We start from the raw sequence: 20994 nt of genomic DNA, 5'->3' as shown, positions 1-20994 counted from the left end.
TAGCAACATATATTCACAGAATACTAGCTTCCAAATTTATGTTCAGTGATATTAGAGGTAGACATTCTTTAAGAAAAAGTAGTAGGTCAGGTAATATTTGGTATAGTAAGTGTCATACAGTCGAACTTAACTTATGCATGTCACTTAACATGCATATAAGCATAATCGTCTAGCCAGAAATTACAGGATTATCCAAGTGTGTACCATGCTGGTGTTAGGCGTACTAGACAGCTTTACCAATTTAATTGGTGCACCAGTTCTGATAACAAAGAGATTGGTAATTGCCAGGATGGAAAGTTTACAACCTGGCAGTTACCAAGTCAAGGGTTTAAAATTAATTGCACGTGTAATGACTATTGTTTCATCCTGTTGTGCAGAGGATTTCTCACCTAAAAACAGTAAACCATCCAATCTCGCAATACTGAATAGCCTATAGGTATACTGGCAGCTTGTAGGGGCAAATGTTTTATGCACTTACAAATTTAGCAACCCAGACTGCTGGACTGTATAATACTGAGAAAACATTTAGCTAAATTTTTATCTGTTGTAGGTCATTGTCATTGCCCAAAAATTTTAAAGTCAGTGTAGGTTTTTCGGACTATAGCCTAGGCTACTGGCCACTAAAAATGGAATAAGTGGACCTAATGAAGTGCACAACAGCGTGATGCATTTATCACCCTGAACTCAGTGACCTGAAAGACGAGTATACCGGTAAGTTAATATACTGCGCCTTATTGTAGGCTACCTGTACTATCTGAATAGGCCTGGTACTGTAGGCCAAATAAATACATTTCCCAGGTCTAGGCTAGTGTAGAAGTGCACAAGTTGAGGATGCATTTGTATACTATTGCAGACCCAAGCTACTCAAATTGTGACGTCATTTGGGTGTGTACTTCTGGAACCACACCCCATTTTCCTATATGCTACTTCAATACTTTGTGTACACTTATACTGAAAGACGTAAGACGAGGTGTGAGTGCAAAACCATCGTTTTGAGCAGTAATTAACAAAGCCTCAAGCTAATTGCAACGACTACGATTGAACGAAATATTTTCTTGAATGACTTCGGTAGCTCCACAAATTTACCAATTCACATTTTTTTGAATAACCGCTCAAAGCCAAACTGATTATTTATATAATAAAAAAACAGCGACACCTAGTAGGAATGTGAAATCAAGATTTCCAATTTAAAGTGTAACGACATTTAACTCTGAAAAAATAAATTATGAAACGTGGGGCAGGCTGCAGTTGTTAAGCTAAACTATAGTTGAATTGTAAACAAGCAAAAACGTTTCAAATGTATTTTGGAAAGTCCGATGCTGATGAAAAACAACACTGGTGCCGACAATTTGAAAACCTTCCCTGTGACTACTGTCTACAGCTATCAATCCACTCGTATTTTTTCCCTGTGACTACTGTCTACAGTCTACACCAGTGTTTCTCAAACTTTTTGCGATCGCGTACCACTCATTTGTTTTTTTTGCTACACTGCGTACCACCTGGCTCCTGAATGACTTATTTTACTCAAATGTACCGGTATTTATTAGTTATTACCGTTATTACTATACCATAACACCAATGAATAGCAAGAAAACACAATTTAATTTGATAGATGCAACTGTTTCTTCTGCACAAGCTTGTCTATCCGGGGCAACACATTACTCACAGCACATCGAAAATCATGTTCAGCGGTACGCGGTACCACTTAAAAAGCTCTCGCGTACCGCTAGTGGTACGCGTACCACAGTTTGAGAACCACTGGTCTACACTCTACAGCTATCAATCCGCTCGTATTTTTTGTAAAGCGTATTGTAAATTTAATTGTTATTTTGTGTTGTATTTGGGTATGGAGTGCTCCTGTGTTGGGTTTCGGGCACCCTGATTCGACGTAGAGCTCGGAGCGCACCTTTATTCCTAACGCGCTGTTGTTTCGTGCTTTGTCTTGCACTGTAAACGCTTAGGTCTGTCTTGTAGGAGTGCTTATTTAGATTTATACATTACTTGATCTTTTCTTTATTACTTTATTTAAGCTTAAGTAAAGTTTCGTGTTATGATATCTATATCAAAGTTTATTTGATGAAAAACGATAAAAAGTATCAAAAAAGGACACATGCTTAAAAGGCAAGAAGGCAAAATATGCTCAAAATAAGTTTAAGCGCCATTAAGTATGTGGCGTGCAGTGCCACCTTTGTTTTGTAATCAGTAACGTAACAATAATAATTAATTGTATTGGCGGTGCGTACCAGTTTCGTACTCGTGGATAACACAAAAGAAGCCAAATTTCTACAAAACACACACTGCATCCCGAATAAACGACGGTTTGATTGGAGTCGCATTTCTGTATCACATCAGTTTAGTATTGTAACCGCCAGCTGTGAATCTGGGATGAGCACACTCCTTCAAGAGTATTGGAGATACTAAAAATGCAACGGCGGCTTCACATGTTTCAAACCTCTCGGATACGTTACAGTTATAACTTAGGCCATGTTAGAATGTTAACTATCCACTTTTATTCATTTTTTTGCAATTAAGAACTTAATAACTTTCACGTTTTCTTCTTTTGAATAAATGTATCAATTGTTAGTTATGTCACGAGGCATCCAGAGGATATGCTCATGAAAGTGTTGAGTGCAAAATAAGAAGCGACTTGCAATACGCTTAACGCTGCATTGCCTATGGCCGCAGCAACGAAAGAGACAAAGATAGCAATAGCCTCGTCATGACTCCGAGATGATCTGACTCCAGTAACAGTTCCTTGTTCTTCTCGACTAGCATTGCAAGTAAATCGACTTTGCCAACAAAGGAGAAACGTTGCAAAAACTTTTACTGAAGCAAAGTAAACTGAGCTGAATAAAATAAATTGAATGTAACCCTGCACAGACACACTTGCGTTTATATAAGAAGCCTATAGGGCATAGGCCTACACTATTTTAAGCGATTAATAGTACGTATAAAAATGCGTAGGCTACCATGCGGAAGTGCCCAAACTGGCAGTATCGTGTAGTCGTAGTGTGTCGCATTAACCGCCACAGTTGGAAGCTAGTTTACAGTGGGAGGCTAAATCGTAAAACGATCAAAGGGCATTATATTTATATGCAGTTCACGAAGAGTTTCAATTGACTATGATCATTTATTCGAAATAAAAGCAAATGTTCAAATAACAGTTTTGGCCATCTCAATTGTGATTGTATGCAGAATATTTACATTTTAGAAAACGTGCTTCATAATTTTCGAGCATTAGGCTAATCACAAAAGTCACATAGCCTAACCCAAATTTTTTTCTTAAGCTTTTATTTCGGATTTTTCAAACATACGAGTACAGTATGCTGACTTTTTAAAAAACACGAGCGCATTTTTTATACACCATAGGTTATTGTATTTTTTTAAAAATTTGGTGGAGCAGCTAACAAAAAAATAGCTAATAGAGGCTACTTAATTGGATGTTATAAAAAGACCTACTTTTGTAGTAGGTCTACAAAAACAAACGTTTATACAGTACCTCGTACATCAATTAACTGTTTGTGTTTCATGATTTTGTCGAAATTAGGGTCGGTATGTGTTGGCATAACTTCTTATAGCTTATACGAAGTTATTTCAAAAAGTGGCCTGCTTTGCTGATTATAATAACTTAATTTTGTTGGCGGCTAAAGCACGCCAGGTTGAGATAGTCAGTCTAATCAATGACATATAATACCGGTATTAGGCGTAGGGGTCATTGTTCTAGTCGAGCGTATAGTGACAACATCTTGTAAAAATGTTTCTAACGAAGCTGACGAACATAACAAGCAAATCTCAAAGAAAGGATTTTTCAATGTGTTTCCAGAGAGATTGGTAACTTTCATCGAGCAAAAGTTTTACCTACTTTACATGTAGGCCTAATGAGCGCTATCAAGAACGACATCAATCATGTTAGTGCCGCTATTTTCATAACTCTTTTTTAACTATACTCATAACTTTAGTATTGTTAAGCCTAACAGTTGTAGCCCTTGCTGTAAAGAATGCAAATTACAGGATTTTGACCCGGTAAGATCTACCGTACGTCAGAAGATGAAAAGAAGCGACTACATCAGAATACAAGACAAACAAGATTTATAGGTATATGTGTTTCTCCACCAATCTCGTTAAACTTTTTACTCCAAAATAAAAAAGATACAAAGGCGAACCTTTCAACCGCCACTAAACTACCCTTTGCTTGAACTTGCTTTCAGCAAATACCAAAACAAAATATCGAATAGCAACGCGGCATAAATGGATTGAATCGAAACTACAAGTTTATTTTATATGAAGAGCTTGCATATAATGTTGTAACAATCACCGTGTTTTTGTTTGGAAATTAGATAAATTTAGTATAAGTCTCTTCGGCAATAAGCATCCCTGGCAAAAGAAAATTGACTAACTCGGAATAGTTCCTTAGTGGGATTACAAAATCAGGTTTTCAGTTAAGCAGAAAAATATACTGTAAAAAAATCAGATAAAGAAAAACAGATTTTTATATTGACTGTTACTTTAATGTTTTCATGTCCTACTGGCGCATTCTTTTTATTATTTACTTCAAACATGCTGACTGGTTGAAGGACGGTCAAATTTTATTTCGCTTTATATTACACGCGCGATTATAATAAAATCTCTTCATTGAAAAGAAAACTACGTACTGCGCAATTAAGAAGCTCAAAGAGTTTAGGGCGAATTATCACAAATGTATCACTTACATGTATTCACACGTTGCTGTAACATATTGCACAGTCATGTATAATATGAAGTAATCATGAACACAATGCCCATTACTAAATAAGGTAAAGCATTGCTGAAGCATAACTTTGCCTGTGCACCATTTAAAAAATCAAGTCCTCGATGCATATTTTTCTAATTCTCCCTTAACAAGATTCTTTTTGGAGAGAGCAAGTTTGGCTTGTTCCTGTAACAAACGCTTAGTTAAAAATTAAACAAAGGTAATAAAATGACGTTACCATTAATTAAGACACGACATCAGACTGTGTATACAATACAGTGTTATTCATGTCGTATATGTCAAAACTTGACTTACTCGTTTTCCTTGCTTTGCATACAGTTGAGCTTCACTAGTCAAGTGCTGATAATGACGTGACAAGCAAGCAGTATATTCTAAAAGTTAAGCAAGTTATCAGAGTAACTGATTCCTACACCAACTTATGAAATTTAAAATTGACAAATGTGCTAAATATACAGTATGCTTCTCTAATTTCATCAGCATTAAATTTCTATCCATTCTTGTTTGTTGTTAGATCGCTGAAAGCTGAAACATAACTTGCCTTTTCTAGCATGTGACCCTCCTTCTTTGAGAAATTTCATGGTTGAATCGATTTTCTGCTGAATAATTCTTGCTTCACCAACAGCATCTTTTGATGGGGATGCTCCACGTTTTTTGTAATTAGCTATCTTTGCATTGGCAATTTTTAATTCCAGAGCAAGAACATCCAAACTAGCAATACTGAGGAAAAGATAATAAAATAACACCAACATAAGCAATAACAATATGAATCAGCTAGCCACAACAAATTTTATATAAGGATCTTGAATTGACAATGCGAATAATTCATTTCATTTATTGAGATCGTCAAATCGAAGACCAATGCCTAAATAGTCCAAATATTAAAATATGTTTTCTTGTTAAAATTAAATGTTCTTGCTGTTACTTAAGCTGAACAGCAAGAACATAAAACTTGACAAACATAAAACGTTTTAAGATGGTTTGACACTAGAATGAAAATTAGTGATAAGTTAACAAAAAGTCGCCTGATACAATGTTTGCAACATGACATTACTGCATTTGACTGAGGTCTGGTTTGTTTTAAGACAGACTTGCATAGTGGCTCAGATGTTGGTTTAAACATTGTTTTATTTACATTGGATTGCTCAAGAGTAAATCATGCTCAAATTCTAAAATACAAAGTTTTTTGGTATTCTGTATTCATTTATAAATATTCAGTTAAGGCATCACTACATGTGCTATTGCATTACTTTTCCAAACAACATCTGCAAAATTTAGTTCTAGATCAGGGGTGGCCAACCAGTCAGAGACTAAGAGCCTCACTTCTTACTGTGTTAACCGCAAAGAGCCACATCATACAAATTATGATTTATGACGCTTTTTCTTATTACGTCATAATACTGCATCAGATATTGTTTCAGTTTCATCATCTTTATTCTGGGTAGAAATTTGATGTAATCAGTCATTATTTAGCAAATATCAATTGAACATTAGCCAGTAGAGACTTTTCTGTATTATTTATCTGCCTAAAATGGGTAAAATGTGCTCTCTTTCGGAGGTTCAATATCAACGAAAAAGCCGCATAATACCGGGCAAAGAGCCGCGGGTTGGCCAGGCCTGTTCTAGATGATTTTTGCAAAAGCTATGGCATAGAATAAACAAAGGGGTGTAAATAAATTTAACAGGTTATATTCATTATGTATCAAACACAAAAATGCGTTTGGCAAGGTTTGGTACCATTTGTACACATGGTGTGTGTATGAAATTTATTGCTGGTAAATCAACAATAAGCCACCATTGCTAAACACTAAGAATAGAACAATAAATTTTTATAGAATTACAGATAAAACATGCTAAACGCTAACAAAGTACAGAGCAATGTGCATATTCTAAAATTTAGATAAAAAAGTAAATTCTCTGATAAGTGCAACTTATAAAGCAAACAGTTCTTACAATGTTTTTAAACAAACTTTACAATAATATATGTTGCATAAATTAAACATAACCGAGCGTAAAACCTTGCACTACTGGTACTTGAAGACGCTACTTCAGGTCCTGTTCAGTTCTTTACATAAAAAACAATAGCCAAAAATTAAAGGTACAAGTTATTAGAACATGCAAATAACAGTGATTAGTGAATGTTTTATGTATGACAGCAAAACAAAAAGATGATGCACCACCAAAATCATCAACACAACACCTTGCGTGACACAATCAATAAAGAGAACATGTTCTTGACCGTGAACTGAAAAACAGGAAAATTGGACAATACTAAGTATAATGGCATCCATCCACATAGTTGCATTAAGTATGACTTCCTTAAATTGGACGAAAACTACAGCATGCTATTTCTTTTACAATTTCGTGCCATTGTACAACAGATGCTACCAATGCTCACAACACAACACCACCAATTACTCCTATAATTCCCACATTTGTTGCAAAATGTAGAAAGAATTCACAACAACAAAAAGTGTAGTTTGCGGTAAGAAAAAAGAACGAAAAGATAACTTGAAATACAACTGCATATCATGTCATACACTTTTTTAATAAAGACCAAATATATATAAGCCCTTAGTGAAGCTAGAAGTATAGAATTAGCGTAGTTTAGAATGACAAATCACAAGCCATGAATACCAACAATAAAAATTATCCTTTTCACGGTTATGCAAAGTAAGGACAAGTACAAAAATAAGTTGATTTAAAAGTTTATCACAAAATTAAATTTTTCGCCAAAAGTGTGCGACAAAAAGTGCATATTTGATGCTAATTATGACATATATGGTGGCAATTACGACATCACAATGTGACAACCATGTGCATAAGGTTGTTGTTTTGATCAAGTATAAATAAGACATTCTGTGTAGGCAACAAGAAATTGTTATCATAGTTTATACATACTGTATAGCATTACAGGAATATACCGGTGGTGTATTTTTACTTGTAAAGATAAATGTTAAGCTACAGCCCACTGAGATAAATCTTGGCTGCTTGCGCTAGCCTGTACAGTGCACATGTACTGTCATTTGTGACGTTTCTATGTGGAGAATAACATAATGTGCAAGTAATCATCAACATGTGAAGTGATATTGCATCCAGATGATGTTTTCTAGCCTACAATTCACTATTACTGAGATCATTCTATGTACCAAAATAAGTTAATATAACTAATGTACCAAATTTAGCTACTAAATACCTAAATGTAGCCAATGTAACTAATTTAGTAGCTCCACTTTAGTATTTAGTACCTACATTAGCTATATTTTGGTATTATTACCAGTAGTATGGTACCAATTCAAACACGAGTCATCAAGCATATTGATTTCACATTGTAACATCATAATTGCCTCCACTTGTCATAAATAGCCACAAAGCTGTTTTGACTGCTTAACCACAAAGCATAAATTGTTTCATTCTCCTGTATAATAACTGGCAACTTTTCTTCGAATTAAGGTTAACTTGTCTTAGCACTTGCTCTTCACTTTAATGAAATGAGTAAAACAATACATATTTTGCAATGTGCCGAATATAAAAAGATTTTAATATGTGAGATTAAAAAAAAAAGATTTTGATATCCGTGCAAATGTAAATTTGCTAACTTTGCCCAATGCGCTTGATTGAAATAGCTAATCATCAAAGGAAAACTTTTAAACCTTTCACCAGATTGGTGAATGATGGAAAGCAACCTTTTAATCAAACAAAATTATAAAAAAATCTGTGCAATCATTTCAATATCTTATATCTTTAGAGGAAACCAAACAAGCAAAAACTTGTTATTATTATGTTGTGTTGTTATGGGTTATTATGTTATTCTTTACTTACTATGCAATAAGGATTTGCAATAAGGATCTGTCTGTAAAATTCGTATATGGGGATAACAAAAATGGTTCATATTTAAACACAATATTTGGATTCGTGTTCGATTTGGTACATTCCTACACATCATGCAAGTATTGCTGCCAAACTAAACCGCAACATTTAGGAATAATCAAGTACACTTTTCACTTCATTGCTTGCATAACACATTTCACTACCACTGGTCGAAAATATATAAATCGGGCAAAAAGAATTTCATGCATAAAACCCAAGTCTACTTACTTGATTTTAGGTGCACTTGATCCAGTACTAGGCCTAGGTGCCGAGGCAGATGTTTTCCCAGCATGTGAAGAATTATGAGAACGTTTTTTGTGTTCTATGCAAAGCCATCTCTCTCTCATTGTTTTGGTATCTGACGCCAGCAGAGGGGAGCGCAACCTCACAAATACTTCTACTTTTCCAACAGTATTGCGGCCATCTTTCAGCTGCAATATGTCAATAACATTTAACAACATAAAGAAGAAGACCAACTAAATGTAATTTAGACACATCTACAAACAATATGCTTGAAACATAAACCTACTTCTTCAACAGCATGTATCTCACAATGACCTTCTAATGGGCTCAACTTGATTGCGGCTGAGCCAATAGTTTTATCGCTTCTAAGGAAACCTCTGAAATATTGTCAAATGGAATAAGATGAACAGTAGAATGCATTTATAATGAAGGAATAATTTATAATATTACCCTTTTTGAATGACTTCCAGTTTAAGAGATTTGTTTTTAACTGCCCGATGAATGGACTTTGACTTGCGAGTAAAAGGTACACGGAAGATTGCATCTTGAAATTTAGGACTTTGGGGACCCTTTCCTTCGTCAGTTTTTCCCTTTATTGGGTTATCCTTGAATTAAAAGCAAAATAGAACTTTTTCTATTATTTTCCTCAAGGAGTTAAGAAGTTAAAGTGTGGTTCAACTGTTTTGAAAAACTCTTTTGCAAATACTGATCCGTATGGAGATGTTACTATATACAAATACAACTAAAATCATAGATGTTATGCCTTAGGAATATCAGTATCTTAATAAACTAAGAAAATTTAGTAATATTGACTAAAAAAAGCAAAAACAACACATCCCCTTTACACAATGCAGTCAAAATGAGTAATGGCTGAAGTATAATACAAACAATAAAAGCTTGGCCTGGATGAAACATCTCAGTTTGAACACAATTTTCTTGGAGAAAAAGTAATGCATACTTGTCTAAATCATAATACTTACATGAGGAAATGGTGTTTCCCATTCAACGAAAACCTTGCCATCCTTACTGGCAGTATGCAGATCTATGCACTGCACCATCACAAGCTCCATTTCATTACTGCCAATATCAGGCTTGAGATGTATAGTTTGAAAAACCCTACAAGAATTAAAAACATACTAATTGTACTTGCTATCATTAAAAAACTACTCCCTCGAGCACACTGTATGATCGGTTGCGCACTACACATGTTCCATTCTTCTGCTTTATGTGTGGTGTATAATTACCCTAGTTTTTTAGGTCATAAAGTTATTAGCATAATACCACTCAGATTTTTGGTCGTGTGTTTAATTAGAAAATGTTTTGATTTGTTTTTGCTTCTAAAGCATCAATCTACTCACTGTTCTTGATAGTGGAATCGAGGAGGTACATCTCTGTGCCTATGGCAGCTTTTCACATAATCATAATCAGCTTGTGAAGATGCTGCAAGACGGTCACAACGTTCTGCTCCTCCCACATCACCAGCGTGTGTCATTTGCTGAGCATAGGCTCTTGCTTTCTGAAAATATGTTTAAAGAATTTAATCTATTAAGTTCCCAATCTCAATATTTTGGTATAGTATGATTATGTTTATCTTCAAACTGGGGAAATTTAAACCCGGCGACGATTCTTCATTGCTCGAGCCCTGGTCCCGGAGCTAATCTTGTGCAAGTTCCGATTGTCACACATTTTTTATTTTGGCTTTTTGATTTTTTTTATAATATTGCCCAAATTTAGAACTGTCCACCAGATCCACTGAACAGGAGCAAGTGTTGTTAATGCCTTGCATTAATTGCAGGGCATTACAACGGAATGGGGCAACTGGATATTGAACACGGAGCACAAGTAATATTTGTTGAAAGGATAGTGCTCAAACCACTCGGCTACCAAGCCGACACTTTTTAAAGTTATTTTCATCCTTTCCTACTGAAAGATGTAAGTATAATGTCCATGCGATACCTTAAAGTGAGGGATATGTCCAAAAACAGGTTAGCCTTAAATCAAGTAGTTGTCAGTAAATATACCATGCATTTAAAGCCAACTTGTTTTTGGACTTGCCCCTCACTTTAACTTGCTCTTGAAGATGGTTTAATAATCGTTTGTAAAGAGCCTCATCCTCCTCTGGAGTACTTTTTTTTGAATGAATGTCTCTTATTTCTTCTTCTTCAATTATATCAAAGCCTTCATCCTTGCTACCGCCTGACTGTTGAGGGGGAAGTGGAACGTTTGTAATGTCAACCTTTCAAAAAACAATGCAGCTGGTTCATACTTAGTATGATTATTTTATGGGATGTACAGTTCACCAACTGCACCATGTTTAAAGTTGACCGAAGTGGCATGTATGCTGTAACAAAACTAACTTTTAAGCCATTTTTAGCTGCTTCAATCATGCTATCAAAGCCTTTCATTTTTCGAAGATAATCGATAGCAGCTGCTCTATCTCCTTTTCGTTTTGCAACCAATGCAGCTTCCTTGAAAGCTGCTTGTCTATTTTGCAAGAACACAACTTGTTGGTCGTATCGTGCTGCAGTAAAAGCAAAATATATTAAAATTTAGTATGTTGTTAGTATCGGTATATCATAACAAATGTTATTTTGAATATGTATTAAAATTCATAAAAATCAATATACTAAAATTCAGCCAATAAGGTGTGTTTCCAATAAGGAATTAAGCTGATTTACTTTAGTCAGTATCCAAAACATGGTCTTTAATTACAGACAAAAGCAGCTATTGTTAAGACGAGTTATCCCAGCCCTACTTTCTACGCCAAAACTTTAATTAAACTAGTAGTCATGAACCATTAACTTGACTTACTAGATGGAGCTTTAGCTGGTGAAACACTTTCTTCCCTCCTGGGGGATACCTTCCTGGGGACCTAGACGTTTTAACGTTTTATTACATCATTCATAGATAAAAATAAAAAAGTGTATAATAATCTTACTTTCAACTAGGTATAGAAACCTGTTACAGCTTTACAAACCATGAATTAAACTTATAAAATATTTAATGATATGACAATTCTAATGTTGTTCATGCATTTATATTACGCATTAACATAATCCATTTATTCATTAATATTAGCCGATTATATTTATTCAAAAGGCGTTACTCCTCGAGTCATTAGCAATGGATCAATGCCCAATAAACTACTGAATTAATAACTTTAACAGGTACTAAGTACTTTACTGTAATAACGTACAACTGCTTGTGGTGCTAAGCCTTGATTTGAAACTGCTAGTTTTGAAGGCCCAGGTTCATCGTCTACATCTTGTTGTATTAGAGCACTCGCTTTCTGCATCAAACTCTCTTCTTGCAAATTTTCCTTCATACCTTAGAAAGTATTCCCAGCTTAATGGGAGAATATAACAATATAATGCCTTTGACTGGCATTGAAATTGTTACCCCAGTATTGATATAAGTCCTTCCTTGATTAAAAATCGGTGATGATTCCCCACCACAAAACCTGGGCTACTTATCTTGCCTGCGCGCATTTTCCGATCGACACGCTTTTTATATTTTTCATTCGTTTTACCGAATTTGGCAGCATTCCCCACTGAGCAGGGCAAACGTGAATTGCTTTGCCCATGAGCATAACAAGTCATTATTGTGATACAGTGCGAAGTCATTAACTTGAAGCTAAAGGCACTGATGAAAGTATTTCATAACTTATCCAAAGTTGGTATAACTGATATTAATATACTGTATAGGCATGTTGCTGGGACCAATTATTTAAACACTGCTTTGATTTATCAAAAATTATGAGTCGGATAAATATGAGTAAACAAGCTTCCAACGTAACTGCAAGTCAAACGACCGCTAATCCACCCAACTGGCAAATTCTTTAGATGAAGTCAACTACAACCTCTAGCAATACCTGGAATAGGAGGAAAACCAGGTGGAACTGGTAGTTCATCAAAATTAACAGGCCGCCCAGCTTTGTGATTTCTAATGGCATCTTTGTACTGTTTTGCAATGCGACCCATCCTTCTTGATTTACCGCTGCTTCCTTCCTTAGCTGCCTGCTCCGAAGTTATCAGATATTTCTGCATGCGTTGTTCCAAAGCTTCGAGCACAGTTTTGGGCTTAGAAGGTGGTCCTGTCTGAGAAGCTAGACAATTGCAAAGGAATGAGTAGTTTTGGTCATTACTGTAATAACTAATCAACTTCCGAAAAACAAATTTTCCTGGTGCACCACTCACCAACCAAAGCAGATGGTTGTTCTGGTGGAGTTTCTGTTGGACTTGGCTTCGGTGAGGCTGCTGCCTTTTCCACAACATCTAATTGGATAAAAATCGTCTATAACTGTCGGTGATATATTGTTTAAACAAATCAAAACCATGCTGGTCCAAATGCATAAAAAATTAAAGGTGGTTCAGCACAAAAACAAGTTGAGCTCAAATTAAACAAAATCACTTATTGGATAAACTGGCAAAAAGTTTGAAAGATTTTTCAGTGGTTAGAAAATTATCCCCTTCAAGGAAGAAAATCATGGAGTGAGATAATGACAGTGCTAAAAGTACATAACTAAGTACAGAGTTTTTTTGCTGAATTTTTTGGATCATCAGGTAAGCTACTGGTAATACATTAGTGCAGTGGTTCTCAACCGGTGGTCTGCGGACCCCTGGGGGTCCGCGAAACGTTTTCAGTTGGTCCGTGAGAACTTCGAAATTTGCAACATAAAGTACGAGTTTTTAAAAATTTTTTGCTGTTTATCATTGCTTTTTGAAATAGGCTTGAACATTTGCATAATTGCCTATTGTGATGGGACAATACAAAAGCTTATTGAGATTTATCACCCGCTGGGAAGGCCTATTGTGATGCACTATATTGCGGATTATACGAGAAGACAGCTGGATACAGTGATTTTAAGTAAAAATATCCGCATAGTTTGATGTTATTTTGAATGAATAGCGCAGTTGTGCACCAAGACTATTAAGTAAAACTAAGCAAAGAAACATTTAAGTGCAGTCTCAGAACCCTTAGTTTGCTTAAACTTCAGGGGTCCGCCACTGCTTTGACAGCAGCAAAAGGGGTCCGCCAAGATCAGAAGGTTGAGAACCACTGCATTAGTGTATACCATTTAGGTAACAAGCTTTGCAACTGTAACAACTCCCATGTTGTAAAAAAATCAACGTTTCAGACAAATCCGGAAAACTATCATGTTACACAATTTCAAAACTACTGTCTATGACATAACAGTTTCTGATGGATGAGTCACAATCATTATCAAATTTGTGACATATTTTTGGGAAAAATATCTAACGAGTGAAAGCCTTTTAAGAATTCTTTGTTACTTTAATTCTTATTACAACATCATGTTAAAGCCAATTTAAGTAACATTATTTTTACCTTCAGTAGATTTTTTCAACGATGGGGGCATTGCACTGATATCAATAGCTTTGCCTTCGTTAGCTGCAGTTATAACAGAATCAAATTGCTGTAAGTAAAAACAAGTAATAAAATTATGACACCGTCACACCGACATAAAACATTAAACATGTATATATACTATAATTTAACTTATCGTAATTAGATACTATAATCCATAAAATTTAAATAGCTTATTAAGTACATTAAACCACAAACATACTGCATCCATATTCCAACCACCAAAGCAAACTATATATAACCCACTTACCTTCAGTATTTTGAAATACATCAATGCTGCTTCCTTATTGCCAGTTCTTTTTGCATTCAGTGCTGCATCACGATACTCCAGTTTCCGTTCTTCAAGAGTTGTAATTATTTCTTTATTAATAGCCGGTTTATCTTCTACAGGTGTCTCAACAACTTTTGGGGTAGGCAAAACTTTGACTCGGGTAGGTGTTGGTTTAATATCTTGTAGTTGTTGCACATTAGATGTTAGAGGTGGAGTTGTGCTAACGTCAATCAACATGTTAGTAGAACTTTGTTCTGGGGTAGTTGATGCTGAAGCACTTGCGATCTCAAAATTTTGTGAGGAGGGGGATGTTGAAGAAGTAAAAGATGGAGCCTGACCAACAGCAACAACTGGAGGAATATCATCTTCTGCAATAGGTTTCCCAGCTTTTGCACTTCTCAAAAGCGTGTCAAGTGTTTTAGCCCCACGCTCAAGTCTTCTTACCTACAACCAATTTAAGCATTTTCAAATGGTTTATTTATAAATTGTCTTTCCATGCTGATAATGCCTAAGTAATTACAAAGAGCACATGATCCTGGAGCGATATTTTCAGATTAACAATTTTTTGTAGTCACTACAATTAACTATCACTTACTCACACGAATACAAAAATCAAACACAATAACAAACAAAAACATATCATACACATAATTAATAAGGAATAAAACAAAAAGTTCTAAATTATATATTACGCTTACTTTTGCTGACTCCCCTTTAGCCTTTGCATTAGCCATTGATTTTTGATACATTTCTTTTCGACTTTTCAGGATGTCAATTGTGTCACCAGGATGCTGTGGTTGTGGGCTGGGAGAACGATTTCTTTGTGGTTGCACAGGCTTCAGCAAAGCAGGCTCATCTTCTTCAACTAGATCATTTAACTCGGACTATAAAGAACAATAGCCTATACTAATTATTCATTTTAAGGGGTCATGGACAAAGTGTAGCCAATGTCAAAAATAAAATCCACCATGAAATCATTTTCATCCTCAGCTGTAATCTCATCATCATCACCTTCATCTTCATCTTTCAAGGCAGTTGCAATTTGTGCATTTACAACTGACCAATCAAGTACTACAGAAAAGTGAAATATATTTTAAATTTTTTAAACCTATTTGGCTCATAAGAATTATGCCATGACTGTGGCCATGAAGGTACAGTGTTACAGTTAGTACTTTTGAGACTAACATTTCGGTGAAGGCTTTTTCTTAGATTTTGGCTGGCCTTCCCCCAAGATAGATGCTAATTCTGCTTCCATGTCATCACCACTGTCATCATCTTCCTCGCCACCACCATATCCCATCTGCAGAAAAGAGGTATTAGTATTGTAAGGTTAGTAAAGGAAAAATATTGTTAAATATAATTCAGTTATTTCTTGAAGTCTTTAACATGAACTTTTGAAATATTTTAACCAAACTCATCTCAATTATCGTACACTTAAATACAAAATCATTGTAAATAATACTTTATAAAAGAGCCAAATTTATTTTTATTCCGGTAATAAAACTAAAAATAAATACTCAATTACCATATTCAAGACATCATTCCTTCCACTTTTATCCTTGGATTTTTTATCTTTTGAACGAGGCATTCCTTAGCTTGCTTTATGTCATATGGTACTTTAAGTAACTTCCTCTCAAATCTATGCTACAATTTCGTTGCAAACTAGTATACATACATATATTCTGTTTGAATGGATAACATGAATAGTTACCAAACCAGAACATACTGCCAAAACAATATACCATGCCATAACTACAGAACCTTTAAATGTTTGAAAGGTGTAACTAAATGTTATTAACAGAAACTGTGCAGGGGTTTAGTTATAACAGAAGATGAATAACTATCTTGTGAGAAAAAAAAATTTAGTTGAGGCTAAGTGACAAACCTTTCATCGTGATCATTAGACAATCACTAATTTATGACATGCTGAAAGATAGGAATCTAAACATATCTTATATTTCAATCTTTGTAACAATTGATTTTGTGATGTTTATTTCATACATAGAAATCTGATGTAGTCTAATGCCGAAGAAGGGTTTGCTTTGTTTGTTTCAACATTTTCCCAAATACAGTACTGGTATATAATAGGTTTTGAGAATCATGTATCTGAATGTTTATTTTTCATAATTGTCCGTGAGAAAACGAAAAGATAAAAGCTCTGTATGAATCCACTGCTATAACAGGATTTGTGCAGCTGTGCATGTATTTAATTATGAAGGAAGAATTATATACCGGTATACTTGATTTGAGATCGCTTCCAAAGACAAGTACTGGCAAAGACATTAGCAATCAGCTGTTTTAGATGTTACAAAAGCACAATGTACAGTTGAATAAAATACTTTTTATTGGTGCAAATGGAGCAAGTGACTACTACAATGAAGATTGTGAACTATATTCATGCACATCTACTTCAACGTCATGAATTACGTTGTTTGTGAAAAATTATAATATGAAGTAAAGAGTATGGAGATCTTTTGCTCCATATTGACGGCAGATAGCTGTCATGGGGTCGTGTTACTCGTGTATTAAAATGATTTAGCAATTGTTTGCCTTAGATACTCACCTTTCTGTCAGAGAAGAAAAAAGGTTTTCCTGCTCTAAACAATTTGTCTGTCTTTAAATATAGACTTAGTTATTTGACAGATATCACATCTAAGTTTAGCAATATTGAAATTGAGTTTAAAAGATAAGGGTATGTAATCTACAAATTTATTAAATGAAAAGCAAGTTAATTAAAAAGGACAGTATTACAAAAAAATGAAAACATTTGCAAAAAACATTCAACAAGTTCATGAAGAAATGCAATTGCAATTTTCAAAATTTGGTGACCTCGTTTATTCAATGAAGCTGCTCTACAGTCCCATTGAGCTATCAGAGAGTGCAATAAAAAAAGAGCAAAACTTCAAATGGAGTTATTGCAACTTCGATGTAACATGGTTTTACATTAGAAAAATCCCAAAGGGATGTCAATGGGAACTACAGGGCTACTGTCTTGCACTTTTGGCAGACGCTTCCGCATGAACAATTTCTATGTATGAAAAATGAAGTCAACAGTACCATATCAATGTTCAGTACTACCTATCTATTTGAACAATCACCTTCTACAATGAAACAAATCAAATTATCAACTGGATTCGTTTTTTGGATGCAAGTGTGAGAAAGTTATTTGTTGCTGCAACAACAAACTTTATACCCAACTTTTATTCAGATGACTGTGCACAATCAATTTCAAAAATTGCACTGACTGTTGGAAGGTATTTCTACACAGGGTTGTACAACTAACCAATCGCTATGCTTTTATATCTAAAATATAGTGATCATTTGTTTAACAACAATTAATGCAGTATTTTCAAGTAACACATGCGAATACGCATTATTAATTCCAGTGTTACGTAACGACCGATCCTTGGAGATAGAGCAAAACGACGGAGGTCGGTATCGATTAGGAGATAAAAGACAAAATCCATTGGTGGGTCTTCGGTTGGTATTTATTGGTACTCGGTTCCTTCTTCTACGATAAGCCTTGAACATGATAAATACTCAATGCAACATCAGCAAACCTTGCCTGCATTTCGTACACAAATTTTTGGCTGAGAATATGGAGTCAGATAGCGTGTTTAACCGATAAAATATTTATAAAACACCTTATGCCAGCATAACGTCACTCAGCAAAATATCAACGAAACTGCTTGCGGATTTTTCTATACTGTGACAAATAAGCTTGATGTAGTTTAGCTACGGACTTTTTCATATTGAGACGTTCACTATGAAGTCCACCGCTTATTATAACGCAAGTGTTTACGGACTTTTTCTATAATGTGACAAATAAACTTACAGAAAAAAAAAATACAGAAAAGGTCCGTAGCTAAAAGTCAGTATAGAAAAAGTTCGTAAACACTTGCGTTGATATATTAAGCAATGGTCTCGAAGTGAACGTGATTGCGAATGGTCGACAGCTACAAAATAAAATGCATTTCCTATTTAGCCGACCAAATTGGTAAGTCCGTAGAAGTTCGTCTTTTACCTATTTTACGGAATCCGTAAAAGTTCGTAAAAATCGGTACGGATTCCGTCTTTTATCCCCTCCCATGCAAAAAGCCGGACTTATATTTTGTTTTTGGTACATATAATCGTATGAGGCAGACTTTGTTAATGCGGTCTGTTGCAGAAGTGCTCAGCCTAGTCTACAGCAGCAGTATACTTATTATACAAATGCAGCTGCACAAATCCCTGTAGTTATGCGTCGGAACTGACTTGAGTTGACTATAATTAGGGTCTAGTATATACAAGTGCACAACCAGAAGATCACGTCATAATTTGAGTAGCTCTGGCCTAGTATACAAAGTCATCTTGTGAATATGTGCACTTGTATACCAGACCCAATTGTTTTAAGTAAACCGAAGACTAGACGAATTCTAAGAACGAGTCAGCCATTTTTTGTTACAATTAAGCAAAGTCAACCTTCATACATACTTTACTTTTGCAAGTAAACCTTGTATATGGTATGATAGTCTTTATCCTCAGACTGGGGAAAGCCTTTGCTTGACTGAAACAAGTCGATGACACTTTAGTGCCCAAGCCCCTGTACCAAGCAAGCCTCTATACAAGTATGCTGAGTGATACACATTTTTTATTTTTTTCATTTTTGTGTATCATATTGCCAGAATTTATAAATGTTCGCCAGATCAACTGAACAGGATCATTGTTATTAATGCCTTCCAGATTGGGACTTCTGCTTTTAGGTGAAAAATCCCCCACACAACAAGATAAAACAATAGCCGTTATATGTGCTTAATCCCTCGCTCATTTAGTAAACTCTCCAATCTGGAACGCCTTGCCAAAGGGCATTACAGTTTACAACAGTAGCACCCATGTGTATCAAACACGCGCACTGGCTGTATTATTATTATTTCCATACACGAGCCCAGTGCTCTAACCACTCGGCCACTGACATAAAGTAAAGTCTAACTTTTTTACTTGCGAAGACCTATTTCATGTTATATGAAAAATGGTTTCGTTTGTTGTTGCCTAATATGCAAAAGTTAACTCCATTTTTTGTTATATGTGAAAACTGATCTCGTTTGTTGTAATGTGCTTGCATAAGAAAAAGGCTTAAAACGTGCATGAAAATAGTAACGGTAATAACTAGGTCGATTATTTTTTGACCTAAAAAACGAAAATTTTTGACCTAAAAATTGAAACTTTTGACAAATTTTGACGTATGAAGAACTTGGGTTGTTAAATTAGGCATTATTGTACAAAAATTTAAAATTTATTGTAGTAAAGAAGGGCAAAAATCTGAACACAGACCTAGCCTATTCTAAAAAGGGAAATGAGCTAATTACAAATTACTGCCAAAAAAAACTGCAGCTAAGACACAATAAAAACTGTTCAATACATTTGTCTAAACTAAAGATACATGAAGCTAAAGCAAAACCAAAGCAAAAGCTGCACCTAACCTACAGCTGCCGCAAAATGACTTGGGACTTACCAAAAATTTAACACGTTTTGAGGTGTGTTGAGCATCACACCATATCAACCTAATTATTTCACTTAATGGTTTATGATTCACAATAAGTAGACAATGGGCCATTTACAACAGTATAAAGTAGGCTACAAGGTGTAAAATGACAAGTTCACTGACAGTGCAACCTCTATGGCACCACGACAATGCAGTTTGTAAACAATTTTGACTTTATAAACAATTTTTGACCTAACGCTATATATTTGACCAATTTTTGACTTTTTTTGACAAGTCAAAAAATAATCGCCCTAGTAATAACTTGTTGATAACAATAAGTACAGCATTAAAGTACCACAAAACTAGAAAACTAATATAAAAATTTATACGTCAACCAAAATTAAGCAGACAATCAAATAATGTAATCAATATTTATATCAAACTCGATGGTGTGGGTTTTTTCATTTCTTATCCCCAAGTCCATCCTTTAAACCAGATTTTCCGATTTAAAATCCGATGCATTGTAACTCTGAATGTCTAAAACAGAGTTCATATTCAATTGCTGCAGGTTTTCACTATTGTTTTAAGTTTTTAAAGGTTTGAACGTATCTCTACTTCACAAGCTTTCACCTGTGTTTGTAGTAAGTTTTTGGACGTGGAGTTATGTTCAAAATTTTGGTTTGGACTGAGAATGAAAATTAATTCAACCCAGCTGCCCATGAAATTAGTTATAGCCCAGCAGTGTGCAATTTTAACAGGTGCTATGGCACCCAGTTTTAGTTTGGGAAAACAAAATTTAGCTGAATGGATGCCAACTTGGCAGTCAGGTTTTCATGTGAATACAGATTTTGTAGTCATGTCAATAACCTGTTGCTTCATTTAATGCTTTCGTATGCAGTGCATCTGCACAGCAATGGCACATAATAGCTGTCTGGATGTTGCCATTGTTAATCGTTTTCTCTGCTGGTTGCCCACACTTATTTTGACAGATAACACAGATTGTGACACCTTTTATGG

General features: G+C 35.1%; 1 protein-coding gene across 2 annotated transcripts; it reads right to left on the bottom strand.

Annotated features, from left to right (window-relative positions):
* Positions 1–4568: 4568 nt before the first annotated feature.
* LOC143458989 (coiled-coil and C2 domain-containing protein 1-like) lies at positions 4569–16224 on the bottom strand. 2 transcript variants are annotated; one of them, XM_076955915.1, is made up of 20 exons: positions 16042–16223; positions 15702–15816; positions 15484–15587; positions 15215–15400; positions 14496–14960; positions 14207–14294; positions 13057–13134; positions 12732–12965; positions 12057–12187; positions 11672–11732; positions 11218–11381; positions 10923–11096; positions 10219–10376; positions 9841–9976; positions 9311–9465; positions 9147–9237; positions 8846–9048; positions 5289–5467; positions 5045–5121; positions 4569–4915 (listed from the first exon to the last, which is right to left on the bottom strand). In XM_076955915.1, the coding sequence occupies exons 1-20, from the start codon at positions 16102–16104 to the stop codon at positions 4841–4843; spliced, it is 2937 nt and encodes a 978-aa protein (XP_076812030.1). In that variant the 5' UTR covers positions 16105–16223; the 3' UTR covers positions 4569–4840. The 2 variants fall into 2 exon arrangements, with proteins under 2 accessions (XP_076812030.1, XP_076812031.1); XM_076955916.1 differs by lacking the exons at positions 4569–4915; positions 5045–5121; positions 5289–5467 and adding an exon at positions 5468–6992 and having other exon boundaries at positions 16042–16224.
* Between the last annotated feature and the right edge of the window lie 4770 nt (positions 16225–20994).

This window comes from Clavelina lepadiformis, chromosome 5, assembly GCF_947623445.1.
Source record: "Clavelina lepadiformis chromosome 5, kaClaLepa1.1, whole genome shotgun sequence".
NCBI lineage: Eukaryota > Metazoa > Chordata > Ascidiacea > Aplousobranchia > Clavelinidae > Clavelina > Clavelina lepadiformis.
This window is presented reverse-complemented; position numbering and strand designations above follow the sequence as displayed.

Coding starts and splice junctions, on each gene's coding strand:
- LOC143458989 (XM_076955915.1), bottom strand. CDS start 16,104: ATGCCTCGTTCAAAAGATAAAAAATCCAAGGATAAAAGTGGAAGGAAT. Junction 11,382..11,671: donor ACCAGCTAAAGCTCCATCTA/GTAAGTCAAGTT, acceptor CTTTTACTGCAG/CACGATACGACCAACAAGTT. Junction 9,238..9,310: donor CTGGAAGTCATTCAAAAAGG/GTAATATTATAA, acceptor ACAATATTTCAG/AGGTTTCCTTAGAAGCGATA.